Source organism: Hippocampus comes, unplaced genomic scaffold (genome assembly GCF_001891065.2).
Source record: "Hippocampus comes isolate QL1 unplaced genomic scaffold, H_comes_QL1_v1.1 scaffold22, whole genome shotgun sequence".
NCBI classification, from domain to species: Eukaryota; Metazoa; Chordata; class Actinopteri; order Syngnathiformes; family Syngnathidae; genus Hippocampus; species Hippocampus comes.
Genome location: NW_017806175.1, coordinates 954,650 through 977,473, shown reverse-complemented (window position 1 = coordinate 977,473; position 22,824 = coordinate 954,650). Strand labels below are relative to the sequence as shown.

Here is a 22,824-nt window from a genome sequence, read left to right as displayed (position 1 = left end):
CCACCCCCACCACCCCACAGCCTAGTGGACACACACACACACACACAAACACACTTCTTCGCCACTCCTCTCAGCAGCACCCACTTTTGCAAATGCGTAGTTTAACATGTTGCGCAATAGTAATAGCTTTGAAGTACAAGGTTTCTTCTTAGATAAGCAAACAGTATCAAAGTGTAACCACCACCGTCATCTGCTTCCGGTAAAGGTTCAAGTGTTGTACCTAGTGGACACACACACACACACACAAACACACTTCTTCGCCACTCCTCTCAGCAGCACCCACTTTTGCAAATGCGTAGTTTAACATGTTGCGCAATAGTAGGCAATAGCTTTGAAGTACAAGGTTTCTTCTTAGGTAAGCAAACAGTATCAAAGTGTAACCACCGTCATCCGCTTCCGGTAAAGCTTCAAGTGTTGTATTGAATGCAACTTGCATGATGTGGAAAAAGAGGAAAAACCGTGAACTGGTGGTCACCTTATCCCCTGTAAGGAATTTATTGAATCCAGATGGTCACAAGAACTGCTGACGTGGTTGGAGTTATATATTACATATTCTGTCAGGAATCTTTGTGGTCAAATCCAGGATGGGGCTTTATAGATTGCTATTTTTGTTCCGTGATCATAGTACATAGGAAAAATACTGATTTCATTGTGGGCCAGTTATCTGGGCCTGTGAGGACAAATTTAAAATGTGATTGGTTTAAAGCAGTGGTTCTTAACCTGGGATGCCCCTGTAAGGAATTTATTGAATCCAGATGGTCACAAGAACTGCTGACGTGGTTGGAGTTATATATTACATATTCTGTCAGGAATCTTTGTGGTTAAACTAGTCAAATCCAGGATGGGGCTTTATAGATTGCTATTTTTGTTACGTGATCATAGTACATAGGAAAAAAATACTGATTTCACTGTTAACACCAGTTATCTGGGCCTGTGAGGACAAATTTAAAATCTGATTGGTTTAAAGCAGTGATTCTGAACCTGGGATGGATCGAACCCTAGGGGTTAAACGGAGCCTCTGCCATGGAAGGTAAGACACACCGTCATGTTATTTAGTTATGACACGCCTGCTTGGCCATCGCTGGCTGCAGATGATCACATTACATTGCTTGTCCAATCGGTGCTGCGGGAAATGTAGTTCACTCAGTAGTCAGGGCGTGACTGTCATGATCGTACGTCGTGCGGTTAAAAAAAAAAAAGCATACAGTACTTATCTCTTGAAGTTTTATTTACTTTTTTCTGTTTTTAATAAAGGCGTTGTTTTTTTTATCCCCCCCCCCCACCAAAAAAATACAATAAATCTAACGTCCACATACACATACTGGGAGGAGTGCAGCCAAGTTAAACGATACCAACCCTTCTAATTCTGAAGGCAGATTAAATTGACATGGTTGCACATAGTGGCTAATACAGTATCTGATTGACCTCAAGTTAAATGATGAATGAATACAATTTTGTGGAACAAATCTTATTTAGGTTGCACTTCAGATAGTGTTTAGAACAGCAGAAAAAGCCTTACTGGCTCTGACTGCTCACCATTCATCACTCCTTTTCTTTCTTTCTTTTTTTTAAAGCACTCGAGTGAGCGGGGGTCAGCAGGGTTTCCTGGCTGCTTGTCCTCTTGGATGTCAGGAGACAAAATGTTAATAATGATTTCCGGGTGCAAAGATGCTTGGTCGTATGTTCTTTACGTGTATTAAATCCTACCTCTTGGATGTCAGGAGACAAAATGTTAATAATGACTTCCTGGGTGCAAAGATTCTTGGTCGTACGTTCTTTACGTGTATTAAATCCTGAATGTCAACTCTCTGGAATGACAGCATCAACCTCCATTTTCTTTAACTTCATTCAAATAAATGACCCTAATTTGGAACACAAAGTATAATGTGATGTAGACTGTAAGCCTCAAAACCCTAACCCTGCCTTTAAAACCTCATCTAAAGCCTAACCTTATCTTGAAACCCTAATTTGAAAGACTATGCATGGCTTGAGAGTTTAATTTGAATCACTGACCCACTAACTCGAAACTAATGTAGTAAGTTTTTGTCAACGTCACTATTACCTGTGAACACATATAGCAGAAATGCATTATGTGTGTCCATGCTTTCATTTATGGTTTGCATTTGTGAATTATCAAATACCAACGTATTCGAAGGCTGTTAGTTACGGTGCATTACATGACACAATTTATAATAGCATAACTCAACATAAAAATGAAGCAGCAAAATGTGAAAAAGTAAAAAAAATGCATAAAGAAATAAAGTCCAACCTAAATCCATTGTAAGAAAGTAACCTTTTCTGCGGCGGTACCAATTTACTACCAAATAGTAGAACACACAAGTGATCACCAAATGAAATAATACAAGCAAATCACATGAATCCTTAATACTAGACTCAATTATGCAGAATGCCTGTACACAGTACTGTATTATGTAATCATAAGTAGTTGAAACATAACCCGTAATATGGCGTACATAGTTTAGATGCTTTGTTAATCTTTGAAAATGCCACGTTAATAATATACTCATGCATTGTTATGTGTCATTGGGAAAGTTTGATTTAAAAATACATAGGGTCAAGGCAACTACACTTGCGAGAGGGACATCTGGCGGTCACTTGGTGCACTGCTTTCCAACGGCTTGACGTTTTTTTACACTAAATGGCATAGTACAGTACAGGACAGGTATACAGCATTAACATCCAATACAAGTGTTTAAGCCTATCAAAAATTCAGCCTTTAAAATATATAGAAACTGTTTTCCCGAACACGGTCAGGGATATGCTATATTCTAGTAGAACTGTACTCAAGCATACAAAGTCATTATTGGCTATATTTTTCACTTCTCAACTCAACTCATCTGTATTTATAGAGCACTTTCAAACAGCCATCGCTGCATACAAAGTGCTGTACATGGAGCAACTAACATATACAACAGTAAAGCAACAAATCGGTAACAAAGACGGTATAAAGCACCGAACAGCAAAACCAAGAACAAATCTGAGTCATGCTGAGTCACTTCTGTAGGTGTTTATCTCATATGTGTGTTTGAATTGATCATTCATTAATTTGTACATGTTGGTCAACCTGATGTTGAAAGGTGCTTTATCAATACATATTTGTTTGATTGGACTGCAAGTGATATACAGTATAAAACAATCAAGTGAAAACGGCGAGCAGGTTTTCGCGGCGTCCGTATCATCAAAACGTCGTATGAAGGCAACGATTCTTAAAAAGGATTTTATTGACACAAAAGAACAAACAATATAACAATGTCACATATTAATATTTAAATTGTAGAATACATCTAATTACATATTAGCGGTAAACCAATTCTCATTTACATGTGTTCTTTCACTATTATACAAATCTATCTAAAAATACATTAAATGTAAAACAAATTACATTGAAAATTAAAATGCACAGTGAAACAGCTAAACCTTATCTGCATATTTGACAACTAAGGGTTTGTGAGGGAAAAAAACGTTCAACTGTTGCTCGGGAATGATGAACGTCTGTAAATCTATTTACATGACGTCGACGCCATGCGTAAAAAGGCCGGCTCTGGATACTCCGGTTTTTCCAATAAAGTTAAAAAAAAAAAAGATTTTTTTTTCCACTTCCGCTTCCGGTGTATCCAGCGAGAATAGAAAAATTAAAATAAATCTTGACGTTTTGGAAAATGTTAAAAATGGGTATAGTTTTAATATAAAATCATAGTTTGGGGCTGTATAGTGGAAATTAAAAGCAACTTGTGTTGACGTTTTTCGGCCACACCTCCGGTGGGCGTGACCCGGCCGGCCTCTACGTCTGACCCCATAACTGTGTTACAGCCGACGGAAGCACCAAGTCATTCTGACTTTGCTCTTTTCCCATTCTATCTCGCACGCGTCTACTCGATTGGTCGCTTCTCAGAAGGTGCAGCCATATAAAAAGTGAAAGGTAGGCGGCAGCTTCTTGTTAGCAGGTTTCTTCGCGTCGACGGTTTTTTCCTCCAGACAAAAGACGCACACATGGATCCTCACAACACGAACGCGGAGGCGAAGAGGTGCCTGCTCAGCCACGCGAAGACTCTGAGGCTGCACACGGGAAATTTAGTCAACAGAGCCCGTCTAAAGAAGAAATGTCCATTCTCGCCGGGCGAGGAGGTAAACTTCCTTTTTAAATGTTTTTTTAATCGAGTGAGTGAGTAAGCGAGCAAGGCTCGCGTCCCAGTAGCTAGCGGAGCAGGTGTGTTGGAAAAAAAACTGAGAAGGAAAACATGCCTGACGTCGAAAATTATGTCAACATTTCCGAATGAAAGAGGAAAGTGTCGCTCACAACATGACTGGTTGACGCTCCCTCCATTCACTGTGTTTGTTTTTTAACGGTTGGACATAATGGATGACGAATGCCAAGGATACCAGTTTGACATGACGCCACTTCTGAAATAGCAAATCTGCTCTGTAAATTTCTGCAAGTATTTACATTTTCAAATCTACACCATTTCTAGGAAATCACAATGTCTGATTACTGAGCTATTTTTAGAACAGACCCACTACTCATGTGGGTACCAGGTTGCTAGATTACGTAATTTCATTAACATTTCCTCGTGGAAGCTATTTCATCATTTGGGTTAACACTAGCTGTTGCTTTACTGGAAAACCTGCATAGCACCAGCCTCTGTCTTCCATGATATAATCTTATAGGTTACATCATAGATTGTATCATTTTCATCCGAAACCCTGACCCTATCTTGAAACCTCAACCCCTAACTCTGACTGACAACTGTAATTTGAAACCGAAAACTAACCATAACTGTTAGCGTGTTCAACAGCATTGACTGTGACCATTGATTTATAACCACTTCTTCCACGTGTTGCATTCTTCATGCAGCTGCCCTCCTTACCCCCTCACTTTTTGAGCCACAGAGAAGCCCTGAACACAAATGATGAATTGGACGGCACAATATTTGTAGTGTTCACCCAATTTACAGTACAAGAATACATGCTGGCACAAGTCAAGTGGAGAAAAATGTGGTCCAGATGTTGCGTTTGGCGCAGAGTCCACTGTAAAAATCTCCTCATCATATGTCTGGAAACATTCTTGGAATCAAGTTTATGGAAATTTGACTATGCGTTAAACTAGCGCATGTTGGTCTTTTTCAGCTTCAAGAATGCATTCAGGCTACACTGAGCAGCTGGTTCTCCACAATAGAAGCTCCGACCGAGGTGAGATGACCAATTATTCTCATTGCGTCAGCGTTTTCATTTTCAGTGACCATTTACCATGTTGAATGGATGAGAAAATATATGATGCAATGATTGAAAAATGCATTATGAGCATTTTCTGGGCTTATTTTCAGAGTTTCCTTTAGGATGTGTGTGTCATCTGGCTAGGGAAGAAGCGCACTCTTTGAATTGAAGACCAGGCCGACTAGTTGTATGGATTCGCCCTAAGGGGTGGAGCTCCACATGGTCAGACGGCAACATTCCGACAGAACAACTGCGGCGATGGACTTCAAACGATGCCTTTGGATGTCTCAAAAAGAAGTTGTCATGGCCAGTGATCATGCAATACTGGATAGCCGTCTGAGGCGCCATTCCAAACGTCTGTATGTTGGGATGAATGGGGGAGGGGGCCTGAGATGGGGGCATGAGATGGTGATCATTTCATTGCCACCTTATTGTTGTGGGAACCCACGATAAGCAACAAAGAAGCGTAGTGAGTGATCCCTCACTTGGTCGCCGGGGTGCACGTACCCCAGCTTTGGCTATGCTGAGCTCAGTGATAGCCGCTGGAGTCACATAGCAATGGGGGAGGTTATACCAGTGGTATGTTTATAGTTAAATGCGGCGCACATGCAGGGAAATACTAGCAAAGGAAAGTTTGACTCAAGGTGGGTGTGGCGATTACGGTGGATACAGAAGTGTACACATGCTCCCGTGTTCAGAGGCCAGGTTTATGTGATATTCAGTAATATTATGAAAAAAGTGAAAAATTCTATTCATAAAAAATTCTACAATTAATGGGATCGATCACTTGCACAACTGAATGGGAAATTTTTTTTTTTTTTTTTTTTTTTTTTTTTTTTTGCAAGTCTACAGACCCTTTTATAACTGGGGGATATGGCTGTGTTCAAAATTTACCTCTCACATTTTTAAGAGTCATGTCAGATGGGAATCAGCACACTTGCCACCATCTAAATTGTCTCTTAACCCCAAATAAATACTCGTTTTTTTTGTAGTCACTTGTAACAGCAACAGTCTTGGTCTTGTGCAGTGGTCAGGAGGGGATTTCATGGTTCAAAAGTATCAGTCAGGAGAAGGGTACAAAAGATTTTCTAAGGCATTAAATACACCACAGAACACCGTCCTGACCAACTCGGGATACCCGGAAAGTTCAAACCTTGGATCCATCAAGCTCTTCATCGAAGTTCCCATCTCAATCGTGGAGGGTTAAGGAAGGGAAAGTCAGCAGCTTCCTCAGGGAGGTGGCTGGGACTGCCTTGGACCCTGAACAAGAGAACACCAAGCTTGAGCTGCCCTTGAAATCACTGGAGGAGGAGTTTAAGGTGACATGGGCAAGATAAGTGATGATGAACAGCAGGGGTGTCAAACTCATTTTAGTCGGGGGCCAATTTGGAGTTACGTCTTCCTTCGGTGAGTGTAAACCGGCTAACAAAATTAATGCAAAATCTCAACGTTATTTATTACGATTTGACATTTCGGTACAGATTTGAGCAAGTTGACACACATGATTTCCTTTCGCGGGCCACATAAAATGACCTGGTGGGCCGGACCTGGCCCCCGGGCCTTGAGTTTGACACATGTGATGTACAGGGATCCCCAAGGTGGCCCGAGTAGGGATCAAGGTAAAAACCGGGAGGAAGTGGGGGGCCAACGAAGCTGTAACTCAAGCAGAGTGGTGGACATTGCCACAGCGTCCTGGTTGGAGCAGTGACCCGAGTCAGAGCGGGTCTGGGGACCGTTCCAACACCTCAGTATGAGAAAGCCAACTGGAAGGAGGGACTCAGACTGGTCCAAGGGGGAAGTGAAAAATTCAAATTTTTACACCAAATCCACATGATTGGCATCGACCGATCACACTCGTGGATGATCAGAATTGACATCTTAAAATCCTGATCGGAGCATCCCTATTCAAGAGTCACTCAGCAAATTCAACCGCCTGAAGCTACCGTTTCTTTTTTTTTAAAGGATTTACCTGACACATTGGATTGTAACATCCCCCAGGCCACAGATGCTGTCATACCTGAGGAGAGGGAGGAGCTTAAAGTGTCAGGTGTGTGCCTTAATCGTCTGATTTACTACAAGGCTTATGTTTACCTTTCATTTCCCCTCCTCATTATCTTAAAATGTCTTCAATCAGATTTTAAAACCACATTTTCCTTCAAACATGCCGCTATTAACTTGAGCGTCAGCTTACCTAATTGCTTCCACGTGCAACATGAAAGTGTTTGCAATATGAAACTGGTGGCTTTGTCTTGGCAGCCAAGCTGTTCCTCTTCGAGTCGGGTCAGTCGTCCATCAGAGATGCAGTCGAGATGGGTAAGAAGGAACAGTCTCGCTCAATGAACGGCTGTTGAAAATGACAGCCGCTACTCACTGACTGTATCTTTCCTCTCCAGCCTGCCAAACGCTGGCCGTGTCCCAGCTGGACTCGGTGATCATCGCAGCGCGAAGGCTCCTGGGAGACGGCGTGCAAACGTTGGCTCCTCTTCAGCCAGCGTGGGAGGAGCTGGAGGCGCTCGTCCACAGCCAGAGGATCGCTGCCATCGGCACGGCCGACCTGGACAAGGACCTGCTGGAACAACTCTACAACTGGGCTCAGGTTTGTCGCAAATGGCCTTGACAAAAATGTAAAAATGTTTCCACAAGATGGTGCATGTAACTAGTGTGCCTTGTTGTTTCTCCAGGTCAAGCCCAGCAGCAACCAAGTGAACCTGGCCTCCTGCTGCGTAATGCCCCCCGAGCTAACCGCCTTCGCCAAAGAGTTTGATATCCAGCTACTCACACACAACGATCCCGCAGGTGAACATCTCTTTCCATTCTTAAGATGAAAAAAAAAGCCATAAAATATTCACAGCGCTTGAAATTTCCCCACGTTTTGCGTTAGAGCCCCAAAGCCAAGATTGATAATATTTCCTCCCTTCAAAATTCTTCACCTCATGACAACGTGAGTTGAACACTTGGTTGAGCATGTGCCTCGAGACAAACGTACCTCCGAAGTCGACAGATAATTGCTTTGGCTTCATGCTTGGTCCTGTGCTCTGATGCACTCTTGACAACTGCGGGATGTTATAGCACCTCTGGCAAAAGTGATGGTGGATGAAATGTTTGATTTTTAGAGAAAAAAGGCAAATCACAGATGTTGCACAAAGTTTATTTGATTCAAATTGCCACCCTTCTGCCTTTAAGAAACACATAAAAAAAGCAAGGAAATTGTTGTCGTCAGTCACTATTTTTTTTAAAGCATGTCGGGGGGGGGGGCGGGGGGGAATATGGAATTGTCTAAAAAAAACTTGAGGAATTGCATAATTCTTTTTCAGGGATTGTATAGAAAGGTGTGTGCCCTGTCAAATCGTGTTCCTTCAACTGAATTCAACATGTGAACTCTCGTTAGGCTGAAGAAACATCTGCGGATGATGAAACCTGAGCTCGATTTTGAGCTTCGTGGTTGAGGACTTTTGACAGATGGCGGGGTGATTGATTCCATAACGTGGAAAAAAATGAAGTGCTGCGAATACTCTTCAAATGTGCCGCATGACTTGTTTTAGGGCACATTTCCAGAATAAAAAAAAATCTCACGGCACACCACCAAACAAAGATGTCACAAGAACTATGTCCATTATCCGGAAATAATGATCTTGACTACTCACAAATACCATTAGTGTGAAATCTGCGGCTGTTTAGTTGAAGACAATATTGTTCTGTTTTGCAACGATTGAATCAAGGCGACTGGGCCTTTCGAATGGGTTGCACCTTTCACCCAAAAGGCTTCCTCGTTTACAAAATCTGAAGTGCCAAGTTTCGCCAATGAGGTCACCCTTAGGTGTAGTCACAACAGGGCTTCTGTTTTTGCAAGGCAATCACCCGCCTTGGGGCAAAGAAGCTCAGTTGTGACACACCTGCCTGAGACATAGCCGTCCGTGAGTTAGGAAACAACACACTTAAAAGTTGGAAATACAGTGAAACTCCTCTACAACGAAATCGTGTTTGCGGCAAGAAATTTTTCACAACGGGGTTTTTCACTGTAGCAAATTTGGTCTCAGAGGTAAGCACACACACACCCACCCACACAAACATATGTGTACACGCACACAAACGTATGTGTACTCTATTTTTATTCCAATAGTGCATAAGTATGAGCATACACTTATTTGACACTTCATATTGTCAGTGTAGAAAGAAAAAAAGGTAAAGAAATTGCGAAATTTACAATCAGCATTCACTTTCACTTACATCAATTTCTTGGATCATGTCATTTATTTTGCTTGCTCCGTCTTTCATTTTGATCACTTTTAACCTCTCTTCCAGCATCAGAGCTCTTCTTGTCTTAGCTGCTTGACATCCAAAGGTCCTTTTGTAGCCATTTTAGCATTATAACGTCCACGCTCGTCTGAATGTAACAATAACAAATACTTCTGGACCCGGTGGCTTTTCTTTCCACCATCTCACTGTCTCTACCTAACCCTAACCCAAGACAGCGTTGCTCAGCTGATGTTCATGCAATGAACTTTTAAACCAGCCACACCTCGTAGTTCTAAATGGCCACAGTTAGCTTTCGAAGGCTAAAAACATTACGCTAACTGGAGCGCTAATGAGAGAGAAGCGCTCCAGTTAGGTCCCTCCTGGCAATGGCAGAGCAGCTATGAGTTTGTTGAGTCCAGGAAACTCGCAGCTGTGACCGAAATAAACATTGTTCACTATGTAAACCAGTGTGGTGTTTGCTGTTGCCGTTTCCGAACGAACCGGTAGAGGTCGCTGTTGGATAAAACTTCGTTGTAGTGAATGTCTTTGCGAGGCTGGAGCAGAGAAAATGATTTCGTATAACGCAACAGGGGGGTTTTCGTCGTATGGGGGGCAGGAGAATGGGAATTGTGTTAATGCATGAAGATTTTTTCACATAAGGGGGTATTTTCGCCCATGTAGGTTTCGTTCTAGAGGAGTTTCACTGTAGTCTCATAGCAAACTACTGTAAACAATTTCTAGTAAATATTCTAATAAGTATTTTGTAAAGGCGAGTACACCCCTCACATTTTTGGGACAAAACTGAAGAAATCACACTTTGTTACAATTTCAAGTCATCAATTCAGTGTGCAGTTTGTAAAACAGCATACGTTTACTGACTCCTTAAAATAACAATACACAGCTAGCAGTCTAAATGGCTGGCAACAAAAGTGAAAATATCCTTGTTGGGCCTAATTTGCCATTTTTCCTCCTAGTGTCAAGTGACTCATTCGTGTTACAAGGTCTCAGGTGTGAATGAGGAGCAGTTGTTAATTTCAGATGTTATCGCTCTCCCACTCTCGTTTCCATGCAGAGTTGATATCAGCGGCCACCTTCCGGGAGGCCATGCAGGAGGGAACGCAGCACGTCGCCACGGACGACTGGAGGCTGGAGTGGCTTCTGCGCTACTCCATCATCGTCAAGAGTCGCGGCATCATCAAGGCCATGGGCTACCTGTTCAGCGCCAGGAAGGCGGAACTCTAGCGGGACGCGGGATTAGCGGGGGATCAAGCCATTTGTCATATTTTCCATTCTACGCCACATGCAAATTAACAGCTCTGCAAACATGGAGGCTGCCACTTACCCGGAACTCTGCACATCAAACATTTGCTGACACATACTGTCAAAAGAGTTGTCGAGTTTTTTTTTTTTTGTGTGAGATGAGAACTTTTGAGCGGAATCATTTTGGGGGTAAAAGAGAGGCACTACTCACAAAAAATGTAGTGATAGTGAACCTGGTGATTTTTGCCGTTCAGCTGCTACTTAACAAGTTTTGCAAAACACACTGAAATAATGAACTGTTGGGTATTTACAAGTTTAGCGAGGCTTCAAGAAATTCAGCCTTAAAGCTGGTCCTGTTCATTGGGAAATCTCATATTGTTTTTTTCAAGTGATGCGCATGACAATACGGTTTGACACAAAACATACCTCGAGCACCAGCCATGTATGCTAACACTGGTGTGTGTGTGTGGGGGGGGGGGGTGCAACTACAGTATCCTCTATCAAGTGGTTCGGTTGGTTTCACAATGACAGTCTGTACAGTGAATCTAATGTAAATGTCAAAGGGAGTTTGAGTTACTAATTACTGTATTGCATTGTGACTTGCAGCTTTACTGGTGGGTCATTTAGTGATTTCCTGAACCCTCTTCAAATGTGAAGTGCTTCACTGCAGCTGATCATCTCGTCCTCATGCCTTCTCTAATCACCAAATTTTCATTATATCGAGAAGAAACTGTAAAAAAAAACGTTTATTTTCCTTTAATCATTTGTATTTTGTGAAAAAGAAATGGCTTATCAAGTTCTGATTTTTTTCCCCCCTGCCGGAGTAATTTGCATTCCTCATCAAAACAAAAACCTCACAATTTTACCATTGGAAGTTGAGTTAGTTAGCCTTTAGTCTAACATTTTACTGATTTGCTGCCACCGTTTTATGACCCTCACTTGTGATTTGTCATGAGATGAAAGTACGATTTTTAGATTAAGTTGAGGCTTAGATTAAGTATTTGATTTTTTTTCTTTTAATAGTTTGGGAGATATGTAACTATCCTTTTTGAGGTATTTTTATTTTCTGAGTTAAAACTTGTTTAATCCAGTAAATTACTTGAACATATCTGCTGGTCATGTTACCTGTACTGTCATTTGGCAAAAACCGTCTTTATTAAAAATGTATAACATTTGGGGCTGGTTTCAAATTTTTTTTACAGTTGAATCCGTGTGTATGATTTAAATTTAATCTGTTACATAGAATTTAAATGTTCCAAACTTTCAAGATTAAATCTGATTTAAATATATAAAATGAGTCCTGGGTATATTAATGGGAGAGCAACACCCATTTTTCTTTCTTTTAGTTAAAAATCACCTTTTTATTCAAGGATATTTTTGGGGAAAGCGTCGGTCGGGGCTTGAAATTAAAAAAATCGATGTAATTTGATGTCGTCACTGATGACGTAGGGGTACACTCGCCTGATATAAATGTTCTCTGGGACTGACTGTTCAGTGTAGTTCAGAGTGTTCAGGAAAATCAGTCTTGAAAATGGATGGTTGAATGTAACTCGATGTCGATTATTGACGGATTATACCGATTCGCGGTCCAATTCTTTGACTGATATCCAGCGAACAGGGGTCCACCGTATTTTAAAAGCATTTGCTCACGCCAATCTCGTTCTTCCCTATCGATTGCTTTCGTCTGGTTTTCCAAGCGGAAGTGACAGTTGATCCAAGATGGTGGCCACCAGAAGCGGGGTTCGAAGGTGTTCTCCAACTAAAACTAAGCTCGAGCAGGCCTCAGACGTCCAGGTAAATGTGCCTACAACCTTCTCCGAGCAGCGTACACACATTTTGTTTGTGATCGAAATATTGTAAGCTTTCGGCGTGTTTTTTGATCGGCTGTTGCTTATAGATGTTCCAACTCACGTGGTCCACTGCTAGCGTTCGCTCATAAACTTCAAAGAGTTCTGTGTTCTATACTGTTTTAACTTTTGTTTTCTATACTGACATTGTTATATACGGGGAATAGTAAAATAAAAATTACAGTTTGTAATGAAACATGGGTATGAATTATTTTTTTAATATGGGATTGGTTCATTTGTGCCCAATCTCGACTGCCATCACGAGGACGAATCCTAATCAATTGATCGAAAATAACACTCCCTTAAAAAAAAAATGTATGAAGAATTATATATAGAATCTAAAGTCTGTGTACCTCGTGGCATTTCCCTCCTGCACTAGGCTGCAAAGTTCACAGTGCACAAAGACAACCATCATACATGTTTTTGGAATGTGGGAGGAAACCCGTCAAGTACAACTTTATTGTTAAATGCGCTGTATGTGCAACAAACAGCACAGATGAAATTTCTTCCCTCTCAACCAGACAACAAGAGGAGCCGCTGGGGGTGCTTGCGCCGCCATCAAAAGAACAGTTAACATAAAATGACAAAATAATACAACACAACACAACACATAAGACACAGACAGCCGTGCAATCTGAACCACTTTTCCTGCATACGCTTTGTTGTTTGAAACAGTTATAGATGAAAGAGGAGCGAATCAAAGTATCCTTTTCACCAGTGGATCAAAGACGTCATGCTGAACATGTGCATGCGTCTGCTACAAGCTAAGTTTGAAAGCAACAAGAAGCTGTAGCGTCCATTAACGAAAAAGAGATTGGCTCTCATCTCCTGTCCCATGTAAATCCGCTTCAATTCCAAGCCGAGACTCCCAGTTCCACTTATGCATCAGCGCTCTGCGCTGACGCTCCTTTCTTCTCATCGTCGGCTCCTCAAGCCATGCATCCATCCAGCCGCAGACTGTCCCAAGAGCACCGACCTTTCCGCTGAACAAAGCGGGGCTGTGAAAATGCTCCCCATTACAGGCGCAAAACACAATCGCCCGGCTGTCCAGCAACGACAGTCAAATGGCGCCGACATTCCTCCCAGTCAAACTTTGCTGCTGTGAAGTGGGAATTTCTCCATTGTGAGACTATTAAAGGTTTTCTTATCTAAAATCAGTGCTGGTACACGTGTGCAACCACCAAGCACAGATTCTTCTTCTTTGACGAATGTCGTGGCCAAAAATGCTGAAAACAATCCACATCAGGTCCACATCAGGTCCACACGACGTAACATCACCACCATTCGACAAAACAAAAGACAAAAACAACAACAAAAACCGCAAGGCTCTTCAAGAGAACTTGCCAACGCTCCCTACTCGGGCGCCTTCTTGAGGGGAAAAAAAGGCACCCATTTTACATTTGAAAAAAAATTACGGCACCAACCAAATGTCACACAAAGTACAATAAAAGTGATAATGTCAATTTACTTATTCGGCGTGACATTTGGGCCTGCTTAGCCGGACACAAAACTTACTATAGTGGCAGGCATTTAAGAAAGACGCGTAAATTGTCAACACCTCAGAATCTCTGTCTCTCTCTTTTCTAGTTTTTATGACAGTCGTGCTTAAAATACTTGACTCATGTTAAAGTAATCATTTTTGGACCAGTAATTAGATAATTTCACGCACAAGTTGGGAATCACTGATGTTTGAAATATTGTCAAATGTCTAACTGTCACTACTAAACACATAATGACACAAACGCATTGTGTGAAGCTGCAGTCCTGATATTTTCCTCTCTTGCCTCACAGGCCACTCCATCAACAAGGCGAAGAACCAGGAGTGCGGCCTCACAAGCGGAGAACTCAACTCGGCGTGTTCTGGTGGAAACCAGCAAACGGCATGGAGAAGAATCCAGCAACCTGTTGAAAATATGCTCACGAGCATCCAGACTCCACAGCCCCGAGCAGCCTTGCACCCCCGTGGGCTCCATCCACGAAGCAGATGTGTCCGACCTGGACTCGTGCTGCTCTGCCGTCTCCGATGTGGAACTGCCGCTGACGCGCAGAAGGGCGGTGCACCAAGTCAGTCAAGAAGAATCCGAGGTGGAGTCCTGCTCTTCGAAAAATGTCCGAAGCTCGAAGAGGAGGGCTCCCAACAAGAAGGTGGAATCCGGTAGCTCTGTTGTGTCTGACAGTGACCCTCCAGCAACACGTAGCAGAAGAAGCAAAAGACTTAGCGTCACTTTGAATTATGCCGAAGAAGTGTCTGAGGCGGACACCAGCAGTTCTTTTGTGTCTGTGCACAAAACAGTCAGAAACACCAGGAGCAGGGCAGCTCCAGAATTGCTGACCGAATCCCAAAGAGTGACCCGAAGTCAAAGAAAACGCACCAGATCCTCCGCCAGACCACGACCAGAAGAGTCCGAACTTTCTGAAGACGAGAGCCTTGCTTCTAACGTCTCAGGAGCTCCGGTTTCTCAGTCCTCGATCCGCAAGAGTGCGAGATTAAGAAAAAAGTTGAGTCCCATTCCTTTGAACCTGGACGAAACCTCGGAAAGCTCCTCGAATTCCAGAAGACGGAGGACAACTAGACAGACCATCGTCGAGAAGTCTTGCGATTCCGAGGGCTTCGAATCTGGCTCTGAATACGCGATCGGCACGCAGAGCAGGGTGAAAATCCGATCCCCCAGTTCCAAGTCTGCCGAGTCAGACTCTGACCCGACGGACGGACACTTTGCCCTGGGTAGCGCCTGCAGCAGCCGCACCGGCTCAGGAAGTGCTTGGCGGCATCAGTCCACACCAATTAAGGATCTCCGCGTTGTCCTGGAGTCCTCTTTGCAAGGAAACGTACCACGTGATTCTATGCTGGATAGCACGGTGATCGCCGAGGATGCAGAAGACCGCACATTGCTGGTCGAAGTGGAGCAAGTCAACGTGACCTCAGCTGAGGCGGTCGTGACTCAAGTCGGACAAGATGGGGAGGAAGTTCTCGTTGAAGCTGCAGTGGCGACTGCTGGCCAGCAGGGCGAGCTGTCTGCTGAAAAGCTTGAAGAGGACGCCTCGGCAGTGGAAGACATGGAGGAGGAAACGGGGCCTTCACCCTCAGGAGCGAGATGCGAGGATGTCGGCGCAGACGATGAGGAGGACGAAAACGTGCGAGCAGAGGTGTCGCGCGATGACCACGTGGTTGACTCGGGAACACAGGAGGAAGAGGAGGACATGGAAGTGGAGCAGGTGACACGCCAGGAAGCAATTGTGGAGAGCGGCAAGGAAGAAGAAGGAGACGATATTGGTGAGAGGAAGCCCAAAGAGGCCGTGGCGTCCGTCGATGAGCAAGTGACACCTGACCAATTTCCGCCTGAGGGCACGGAAGTCACTGACAAAACATCAACAAGTAGCCCCGTGGCGAGCAGAGATGATGAAGAAGAGGAGGAATTAGAAAAGGAGGAGATGGGAGGGACACAAGGCCTCTCCGGGAAGCCCGAGGAGGCCACGGTGACCGTCGTTGAGCAGACGACACCGAAGAAATCTCCACTTAAGGACATGAAAGCCACCAAGGCAACTAAAAGAGTCAGCCTCTTGGAAAGCAGTGAGGATGAGGATGAAGAAGAGGATGAAGAGGAGGAGGAGGACCAAGAAGACGAGGACACAGGCGATAGACCAGGACCCTGCAGGAAGCCCACAAAGGAGGCCGTGGCACTGGAGTCTGTCGACGGCCTGTTCGTGGTGGACACGAGGGCCGGGCAGGAAGCAGATGAAGATTACTACACGGAGCACCTCACGCAGGAGAACGTGGTGGGCGCCAAGCAAGGTGAGGAGGAGGAGGAGGAGGAGTTTGTGGATGAGGTGGCCGATGAAGACGATGACGACTGCGGGGAAGAGACGCTTCTCTTGTCGACCAGGAATCCTTTACTGTGAGTAAAACACAAGACAAAAGGACACTTTATTAGGCACACTTTGTCGTCAGATTTTTGAGATGTTTTCCTTTTTGTTTGTTTTAAAGTCTGACCTACAACATTTGTGCAATGCAGATTTTACAATGCGTTGCAATTTATAGCTGTCACGGTTTAGGAAAAAAAATCCACCTGTTGCTGAATCTCACCCTTAATACACAAATCTTCCTAAATATATATGCAATGATAATAAAATTAATAATACATTTCTAAAAAAATATGAAGTGTAGCACACTGAATATTATTATTATTATTATTATTATTATTATGAAAACCTGATGCTGTAGAAAAAAAACAAGATTCGGAATAAGTGCAACAAAAATCTAAGTTCACTTGAATCTGATTGAAAAAAATAAATACGTGTTTGTTGATCAGTGTTTGTGTTGAAAAATATAAAACATACACTTTTTGCCTGTTTCGGACCGACCCCATAGCTGAGTCAAAATCTTTTTTTTTTTCTCAATGCTGTTTTTGAAAAGAGTTATGGATATTAAAAATCCGATTCATTGTCAAAAACAATCAACGGGAATAATGGATCATTAACTCATTTCACTCCCAAAGACATTTTTAAACGTCTTTTCAGACTTGGTCCAGAATTGGCTGGTCCTGAATGAGTTAAAATTGCTTGTCGCAGTCTTACTCCAGTGAGGGGAAAAAAATGGAACACTTAAGGTACTGTAATGCCCTTGCAAGCGGGCAAGGAGAGCCAGTCGCCAATCCAATTTCAGCTGTTGATTGAACAGTATGAACACGAAATGAACACTCCCACTGAGCTGCGATAGGCCACAACTCACGCTCAGAAGCTCACACACTAACAGTCTCCTGTTCCTGATGTCACTCACTATGCCCCGCCTCTTCAAGGCACACACCCAACACGACTCGCTCTTACTATCAACTTCAGCAGGTTTTAGCCCTTTCCCCTGAGGCAATGTCAACAAGAGGGATCAAAAGTATCTATTCTCGAATAAATACGTCTCTTGGCAACACTTGATCATTTTTCATTGAGCTTGATGAGGAGCGTGTGAAGGAAATGAGCCGTGACGTTCCCTCGCCATTTGTTGCAGGAAAGAGATGTCCACTCGCATCGACCCGGGCATCAACATGAGACAGCTCGGGGGTTTGTACATCACTTTCGACGGCAGCAAATCAAAGCCGGGCTCCAGTTCGGTGGGGCAGCACAAGGCGAAGAAGGACCAGGATGAGGTCAATTGCACCCACCGACGTGTTTTCCTGGCCACGATTAATAACGAGCATTATGAAGGTTCCGCACTGCTGAGGAAGTCGATGGCGGCCTGATAGTTTTGTCTCGTCGCTTCTTCTTGCCGTGTGAAAAGTTGTTCTTCCTACTACACGTCACACCGCTTTGTCAAATTCTAACAGTGAATGAGATTTCTTTTGTCGTTTCAACTTGACAATCTGTGTTTTGGCATTCGAATGTTTTGTTTAGTCTTTTCATTTGCAGTATTGCCCCTCTCACCTACACAGATGTTTCTTTATTTGTTGGGTCCTATTGTGCCCTTTACCGAAGGGGCCCGAAGACGCCACAAGATGGCGCCATTGCCCCTTGTGATGGTCTTGAAATAAGATGACGGTCAGGTCGAAGGGAAAAATGGTGCTGGGTGGGGGTGTCAATTATTTCCAGTACCATTTAGGGCAGGCCTTTGTCTTCATTGTTGGGATTTTATTTTTTTTTAAATCATGCTTTTAAACATTCCTTTGTGTCCCACAGATTTGCATTGTATATGAAAGGTGCTCTACAGATGATCTCACCATGCCTTGTAACATTGGTGGTCTTGTGCACAGGTGATGAAGAAGAGCGTGATGGGATCGGACTTTGAGAAGAAGGACTCCGTACCACCGTACAGTGAATCCAAACAAGCCTTGAAACAAAAACGCAGAGTAAGTGGAGCTATCTTTTTGGAGATTCAATTTGAAAACTGTGTTTTATATGGGGAGGGATTTGTTCTTGCACTCCCGCCATTTTCTTTACATTATGTAGTACGTCTTTTCAGATTATGAAATTAATTGGTTCTGGAAGAAATTTCTCAAGTGGAAAAGTCGAGACCCATTTTTTATTTAGGTCCCCGAATTCTGTTCCCCCCCCCCCCCCCCCCAAAAAAAAATCACAAATGTTTTCTACAGCATAAAAATGCATCAAAATATGTAACAAATACATGTTACAATTAGATTATTGCACAAGAAATGAGATTTGTGCATCATGTAAAAAACAGAATAGAGTTTAACTGAATCCTCATTGTTTTTTTGCCCTCTTTAGTGCATCTTCTCGCTCAGAAGTGGTTTTTGCCTGGCATTTTTTTAAAGAACTGCTTTTGTCGGATTTTAACAGTCCTTCGAAAAGGTCCAAGGCAAACAACAGCATAGTGAGCGATTGCCCGACTGGTGAACACTTTTTCTGGGTGATTCGCATTCACGTAAAACTACCTCATGGCAAATGACGAGGACGCTGCATAGACACGTCTATCTACACACAAAGACACATTCGGTAGAGGTTCCTCTTACCCAATGGGATGGCAGGAAGATGCTCGGCAATAGCCAATGGCAGAGCAGCGGCCTATTCACTCAGTTGTCAAAATTCCTCTTTTCCCCTCTCCCAGTTGGAGCGTGAGAAGACCACGGGAGACGCTTGGTTCAACATGAAAGCTCCTGAGCTCACAAAGGAGCTGAAGGGAGACCTGAAACTGTTGAAGATGAGAGCCTCCATGGATCCCAAGAGGTTCTACAAGAAGAACGACCGAGACGGCTTCCCCAAATACTTCCAGGTCTGGGCAAAACCTCCCCCAAAAAGATTTGTCATTACCTGTTGGAAGGCACGTGCGGTGTTTTTAAGAGTGTTTCTGTGCCGGCATGCAGGTGGCCACCGTGGAGGACAACCCCATCGACTTCTATCATTCTCGCATTCCCAAGAAGCAGAGAAAGAGAACAATGGTGGAGGAGCTGCTGGCTGATGCAGAGTTCAGGAGGTTAGTCAACATTGTGAATGAAGTCAAGTTTGTCTCTTTCCTCCGTGCTTTGTGCTCGGATTTGGCAGGTGACGCTTCCGCAGAGAGGAGCCAATTTACAAAAAAAAAAAAAAACAAAAGTGACTTTACCCCCCAAAGAAACAGACAAACATGAGCAGAATTATTTTCCCAGTCTTTTGCTAATGACAACAACGGCGCCAAGTAGAGGGCAATGGGAGACCAAGTTCTTGACACGAGGTGCGTGCTTCCAAGCCGCTCATATTTGGCAGAGACCGCCTCGCCTCAGAAGGAATGCGCAGAGCGCCGGGGCACTTCGATATTACCTGCGTTGACCAGACGAGATGTGCAGTATGACGGCTCACGTTCCACTAAATAATTAACATTCCAAATGTCAATACATGAAGGCTCGTGTTTCCACACATTTTTTTAAAAAGATATTTTCCCAAGAAGATCGCATTGTCATCTGCCAAGAAAAAAAAATTGTGGCTTGTGGAAGTTGATGCAAATTAATACCAGGGAGGAAATGTACTGGCAGAAATAAAGAAAATCACATAAGGGGAAAGGAAAACTCAAATGGTACTGTCATTTAATTTTCCCAAAAGCAGAGAGGGGAAAAATACAAAACAATACACAATTGATATCCAACAGAGTGGTATGATATTCTTGCTATTTGCTGATAATTACCACCATTTTATTTTCGGGCAAAAATAAAATCCACTGTCAAGCAGGACTTTTGCACTTTGTTCAATAAAAAAAAAAAAAAGGATACATGCTTTTCTTGGGGCAGTATGCAGGTAACAGTCACTTTAGGTACACAATCTACAACAATAAATAAAAGTCATAAAGCAAATCACGGGCACAGTAATGAAGCTATTGTGTCATTCATACCGCGGACCAAATGATCATCGCCAAGGTGTACTTTTCGACACAGCTTATGTGTGTAATGAAGTGGTTCGGGAGTGAATACTTCATGATTGAAACATGTTTCATGCCATGAAAAAAAAAATCTATACTTGCTATTGTTTTGATTTTCAAACTAGAAATCTGACTTGCTTTGTGTACTGATGTTTTGTTTTTCCCCCCCCCAGCAACAACAAGAAGAAGTACCAGAAAATTGTGGCCGAGAAAGCCGCCCAGGCATCGGGCAAGCACAAGAAACACAATAAATTTCACAAAAAATCCGAGAAAGTCGCGAAGTAAGCGTGAATTGTGAGACAAGGAAGGACTTTGTACACAAGGGAAATTATATGATCAGAAAGAACTTGTAAACAAACTGAGCTTTTATTTTCCACGTGTAGAACTGCGCAGCAATTCTTATTGACAAATAAACTGCAACATTATGATTAACCCTCACCGATGTTTCAGTTTTGGTACACATTAAAAAACATTTATGTAAACTTAAAATGTTGTTTCAATGTATACGTTGAAGTGTTTTTTTTTGTATGTATGTACTGGAACAGAAATAATGACTAATCAAGGTCTTTGTTCATTATTTATGTGGTTGGATTTTTCAATCCAAAGTATTGTGGTGGTTGCCATCAAATGTAAATTGACATGAATAGCAAGATATTTTAAAGTCAGCAAAAATGTTGACCTTTTTTTCATCGATCTTCACATGTGCATAACTTTTCTTTCATCATTTTAATTTTCAACCTCAGAAAAATCATTGTGACGCTTTAAATGCTGGATTTGTTTTCCTCATTTCATTGTTTGATGTGAATGAACTCAATTAAAAAGGTTCCCCGCATGATCACCCGTCAACTATACTGCATTAAAGCGAAAAGAAATGTCATAAACGTCTTCCTTGAGCAATTTTGAAAATGCTAAAACAAACAACACAGCTGAGGTCACTAGTGGTCAATGTTTTACAATAGCTGTCATTTCTTGACTAGTTGACATGACTGTTTTGTTCCAATCATGCGTCAATGATGCCAAGTGTTCAGTTTTCACATGCAGCAGGTTCAGAGTCACGGAAACTCTTTCAGTTTCAATTTCAGAGGATTTACATCCAAATTATCTTGCTGCTTTTTACAGCAGTCACATCGATAGATACAAGGGCACCAGTTCCATTGGCAGCCATAACCGGCCACGGAGCAGCTGAGTAGAACCATTGTCCCATTACTTTTGCTCCCTTAAAAAGTGGGTGATGCAGATGCAAACTGCTGCAATTCTTTCAGCAGTCACCTGATTTGGATGGAAATACTTCACATCAGGGCGGCCCGGTATCGCCTAATTAGTGTGTCGGCCTCCGGCCTTCCTCAGGGTTCCCACGGGTCCTAAAAGTTCATTTTTTTAAATCCATAAAAAAAAGTTGTAAAGTTATATTCTTAATTGTCCTTAATTTTCAGAGAAAGCTTCTAAAATCAGTAAAAATCCTTAAAAATTAACCTGTGGTGTTCATTTCGTTTGTGTATGTCATTTTCCCCACCCTTCCAATGAATAGTTTTGTCAGAAAATGCGCCTGGCGCCCTTCCCTTCAACCCCTGCTGTCGGGCTACATGCCTTCCTGGTTCCCGCTCTGCTTTTCCCGCCGTCTCCGATCAGTTCCGATGATGATCACGTGATCACTTCGGGTCATTTCGAGCCAATTTGACATACAGTATGTCAAATAAAGGGTTAGCTGGTTGCCCCTAAAAATAAAGATGTGCCCTTCTTTTGGCAGCAATGATTTGAACACCAGCGCAGTGATATGTGGCTTTCTGTTCATTAAATCCACCGTGAATCCCCTGCTGAATGGAGAAAAAGAATCCTTAAAAATGGCTAAATTAGCCCTCAAAAGTCCTTCAAAGGTCCATCAATGAAAAGCAAGTCGAAGAGCGGGAACCCCGGTTGACCGAACGCTCTACATTGCCGCAGGTCAGAAAATGGATGGACGCTTCATGGAAGTGGTGGCGATGTTGTCCGGTAGTGCGGTCATGTGTGCCTTGTAGTCTGCGCATCATCCCTTGTCTGCTGGTGGGAATGGAGGTCAGGTTCCTTAGTTGGACCGGATGCTAAGTCGCGCGGAGGTACCTCGGCATCGGAGAGAACGCACACAGGTTGCCTTGACCGAGATGACAGACAATCTCCACGACAAAAGCTGGAGCCGAGTCCGGGTGAAGGATCGGGAACGCAAATCCAGCTGGCGTTCGTGTCCGAGCCACGGATGGACAACGTGGCGAAGGAACTTTGACGGTGGATGAAGGATCAGGTACGCGCATCGTTGCCATCGGTCACGGTCTCGCTTTTGTTTTAGCGACTGGCTTTTTTTTCCTGTCAATCTAGGATCATCGGTAAGGTTCGAAATGTGGAGGAGGGCCAAGGAACGTGGACCGGGTGAAGAAACGGCTACGC

The 22,824-nt window shown here is 43.2% G+C and overlaps 3 protein-coding genes across 3 annotated transcripts in view; 2 read left to right on the top strand and 1 right to left on the bottom strand.

The window, feature by feature from the left end:
• The first annotated feature begins 3,798 nt into the window (after positions 1-3,798).
• Positions 3,799-11,904, top strand: gclm (glutamate-cysteine ligase, modifier subunit). The gene is made up of 7 exons (XM_019896562.1): positions 3,799-4,146; positions 5,146-5,208; positions 7,195-7,279; positions 7,489-7,545; positions 7,626-7,828; positions 7,914-8,028; positions 10,541-11,904. Exons 1-7 carry the CDS (start codon positions 4,012-4,014, stop codon positions 10,708-10,710), a joined length of 828 nt encoding a protein of 275 aa, XP_019752121.1. The 5' UTR covers positions 3,799-4,011; the 3' UTR covers positions 10,711-11,904.
• A 349-nt stretch (positions 11,905-12,253) lies between these two features.
• Positions 12,254-21,291, top strand: dnttip2 (deoxynucleotidyltransferase, terminal, interacting protein 2). The gene is made up of 7 exons (XM_019896544.1): positions 12,254-12,522; positions 14,367-16,471; positions 17,575-17,713; positions 18,314-18,409; positions 19,126-19,290; positions 19,382-19,491; positions 20,580-21,291. Exons 1-7 carry the CDS (start codon positions 12,448-12,450, stop codon positions 20,689-20,691), a joined length of 2,802 nt encoding a protein of 933 aa, XP_019752103.1. The 5' UTR covers positions 12,254-12,447; the 3' UTR covers positions 20,692-21,291.
• Positions 16,385-22,824, bottom strand: part of spata6 (spermatogenesis associated 6) — a 23,316-nt gene continuing 16,876 nt past the window's right edge. The window contains exon 13 of the mRNA XM_019896559.1: positions 16,385-16,469. The gene's annotated coding sequence lies outside the window, so the exon portion shown is untranslated. The remainder of the gene's footprint in view (positions 16,470-22,824) is intronic.

What these genes read in the sequence shown, in the direction of transcription:
- gclm (XM_019896562.1), top strand. Translation starts at nt 4,012, where the DNA reads ATGGATCCTCACAACACGAACGCGGAGGCGAAGAGGTGCCTGCTCAGC. An exon ending in AACTCTACAACTGGGCTCAG is followed by an intron (nt 7,829 to 7,913) that starts GTTTGTCGCAAA and finishes TTGTTTCTCCAG; the next exon opens with GTCAAGCCCAGCAGCAACCA. An exon ending in CACACACAACGATCCCGCAG is followed by an intron (nt 8,029 to 10,540) that starts GTGAACATCTCT and finishes GTTTCCATGCAG; the next exon opens with AGTTGATATCAGCGGCCACC.
- dnttip2 (XM_019896544.1), top strand. Translation starts at nt 12,448, where the DNA reads ATGGTGGCCACCAGAAGCGGGGTTCGAAGGTGTTCTCCAACTAAAACT. An exon ending in CGAAGAAGGACCAGGATGAG is followed by an intron (nt 17,714 to 18,313) that starts GTCAATTGCACC and finishes TCTTGTGCACAG; the next exon opens with GTGATGAAGAAGAGCGTGAT. An exon ending in GCTGATGCAGAGTTCAGGAG is followed by an intron (nt 19,492 to 20,579) that starts GTTAGTCAACAT and finishes TCCCCCCCCCAG; the next exon opens with CAACAACAAGAAGAAGTACC.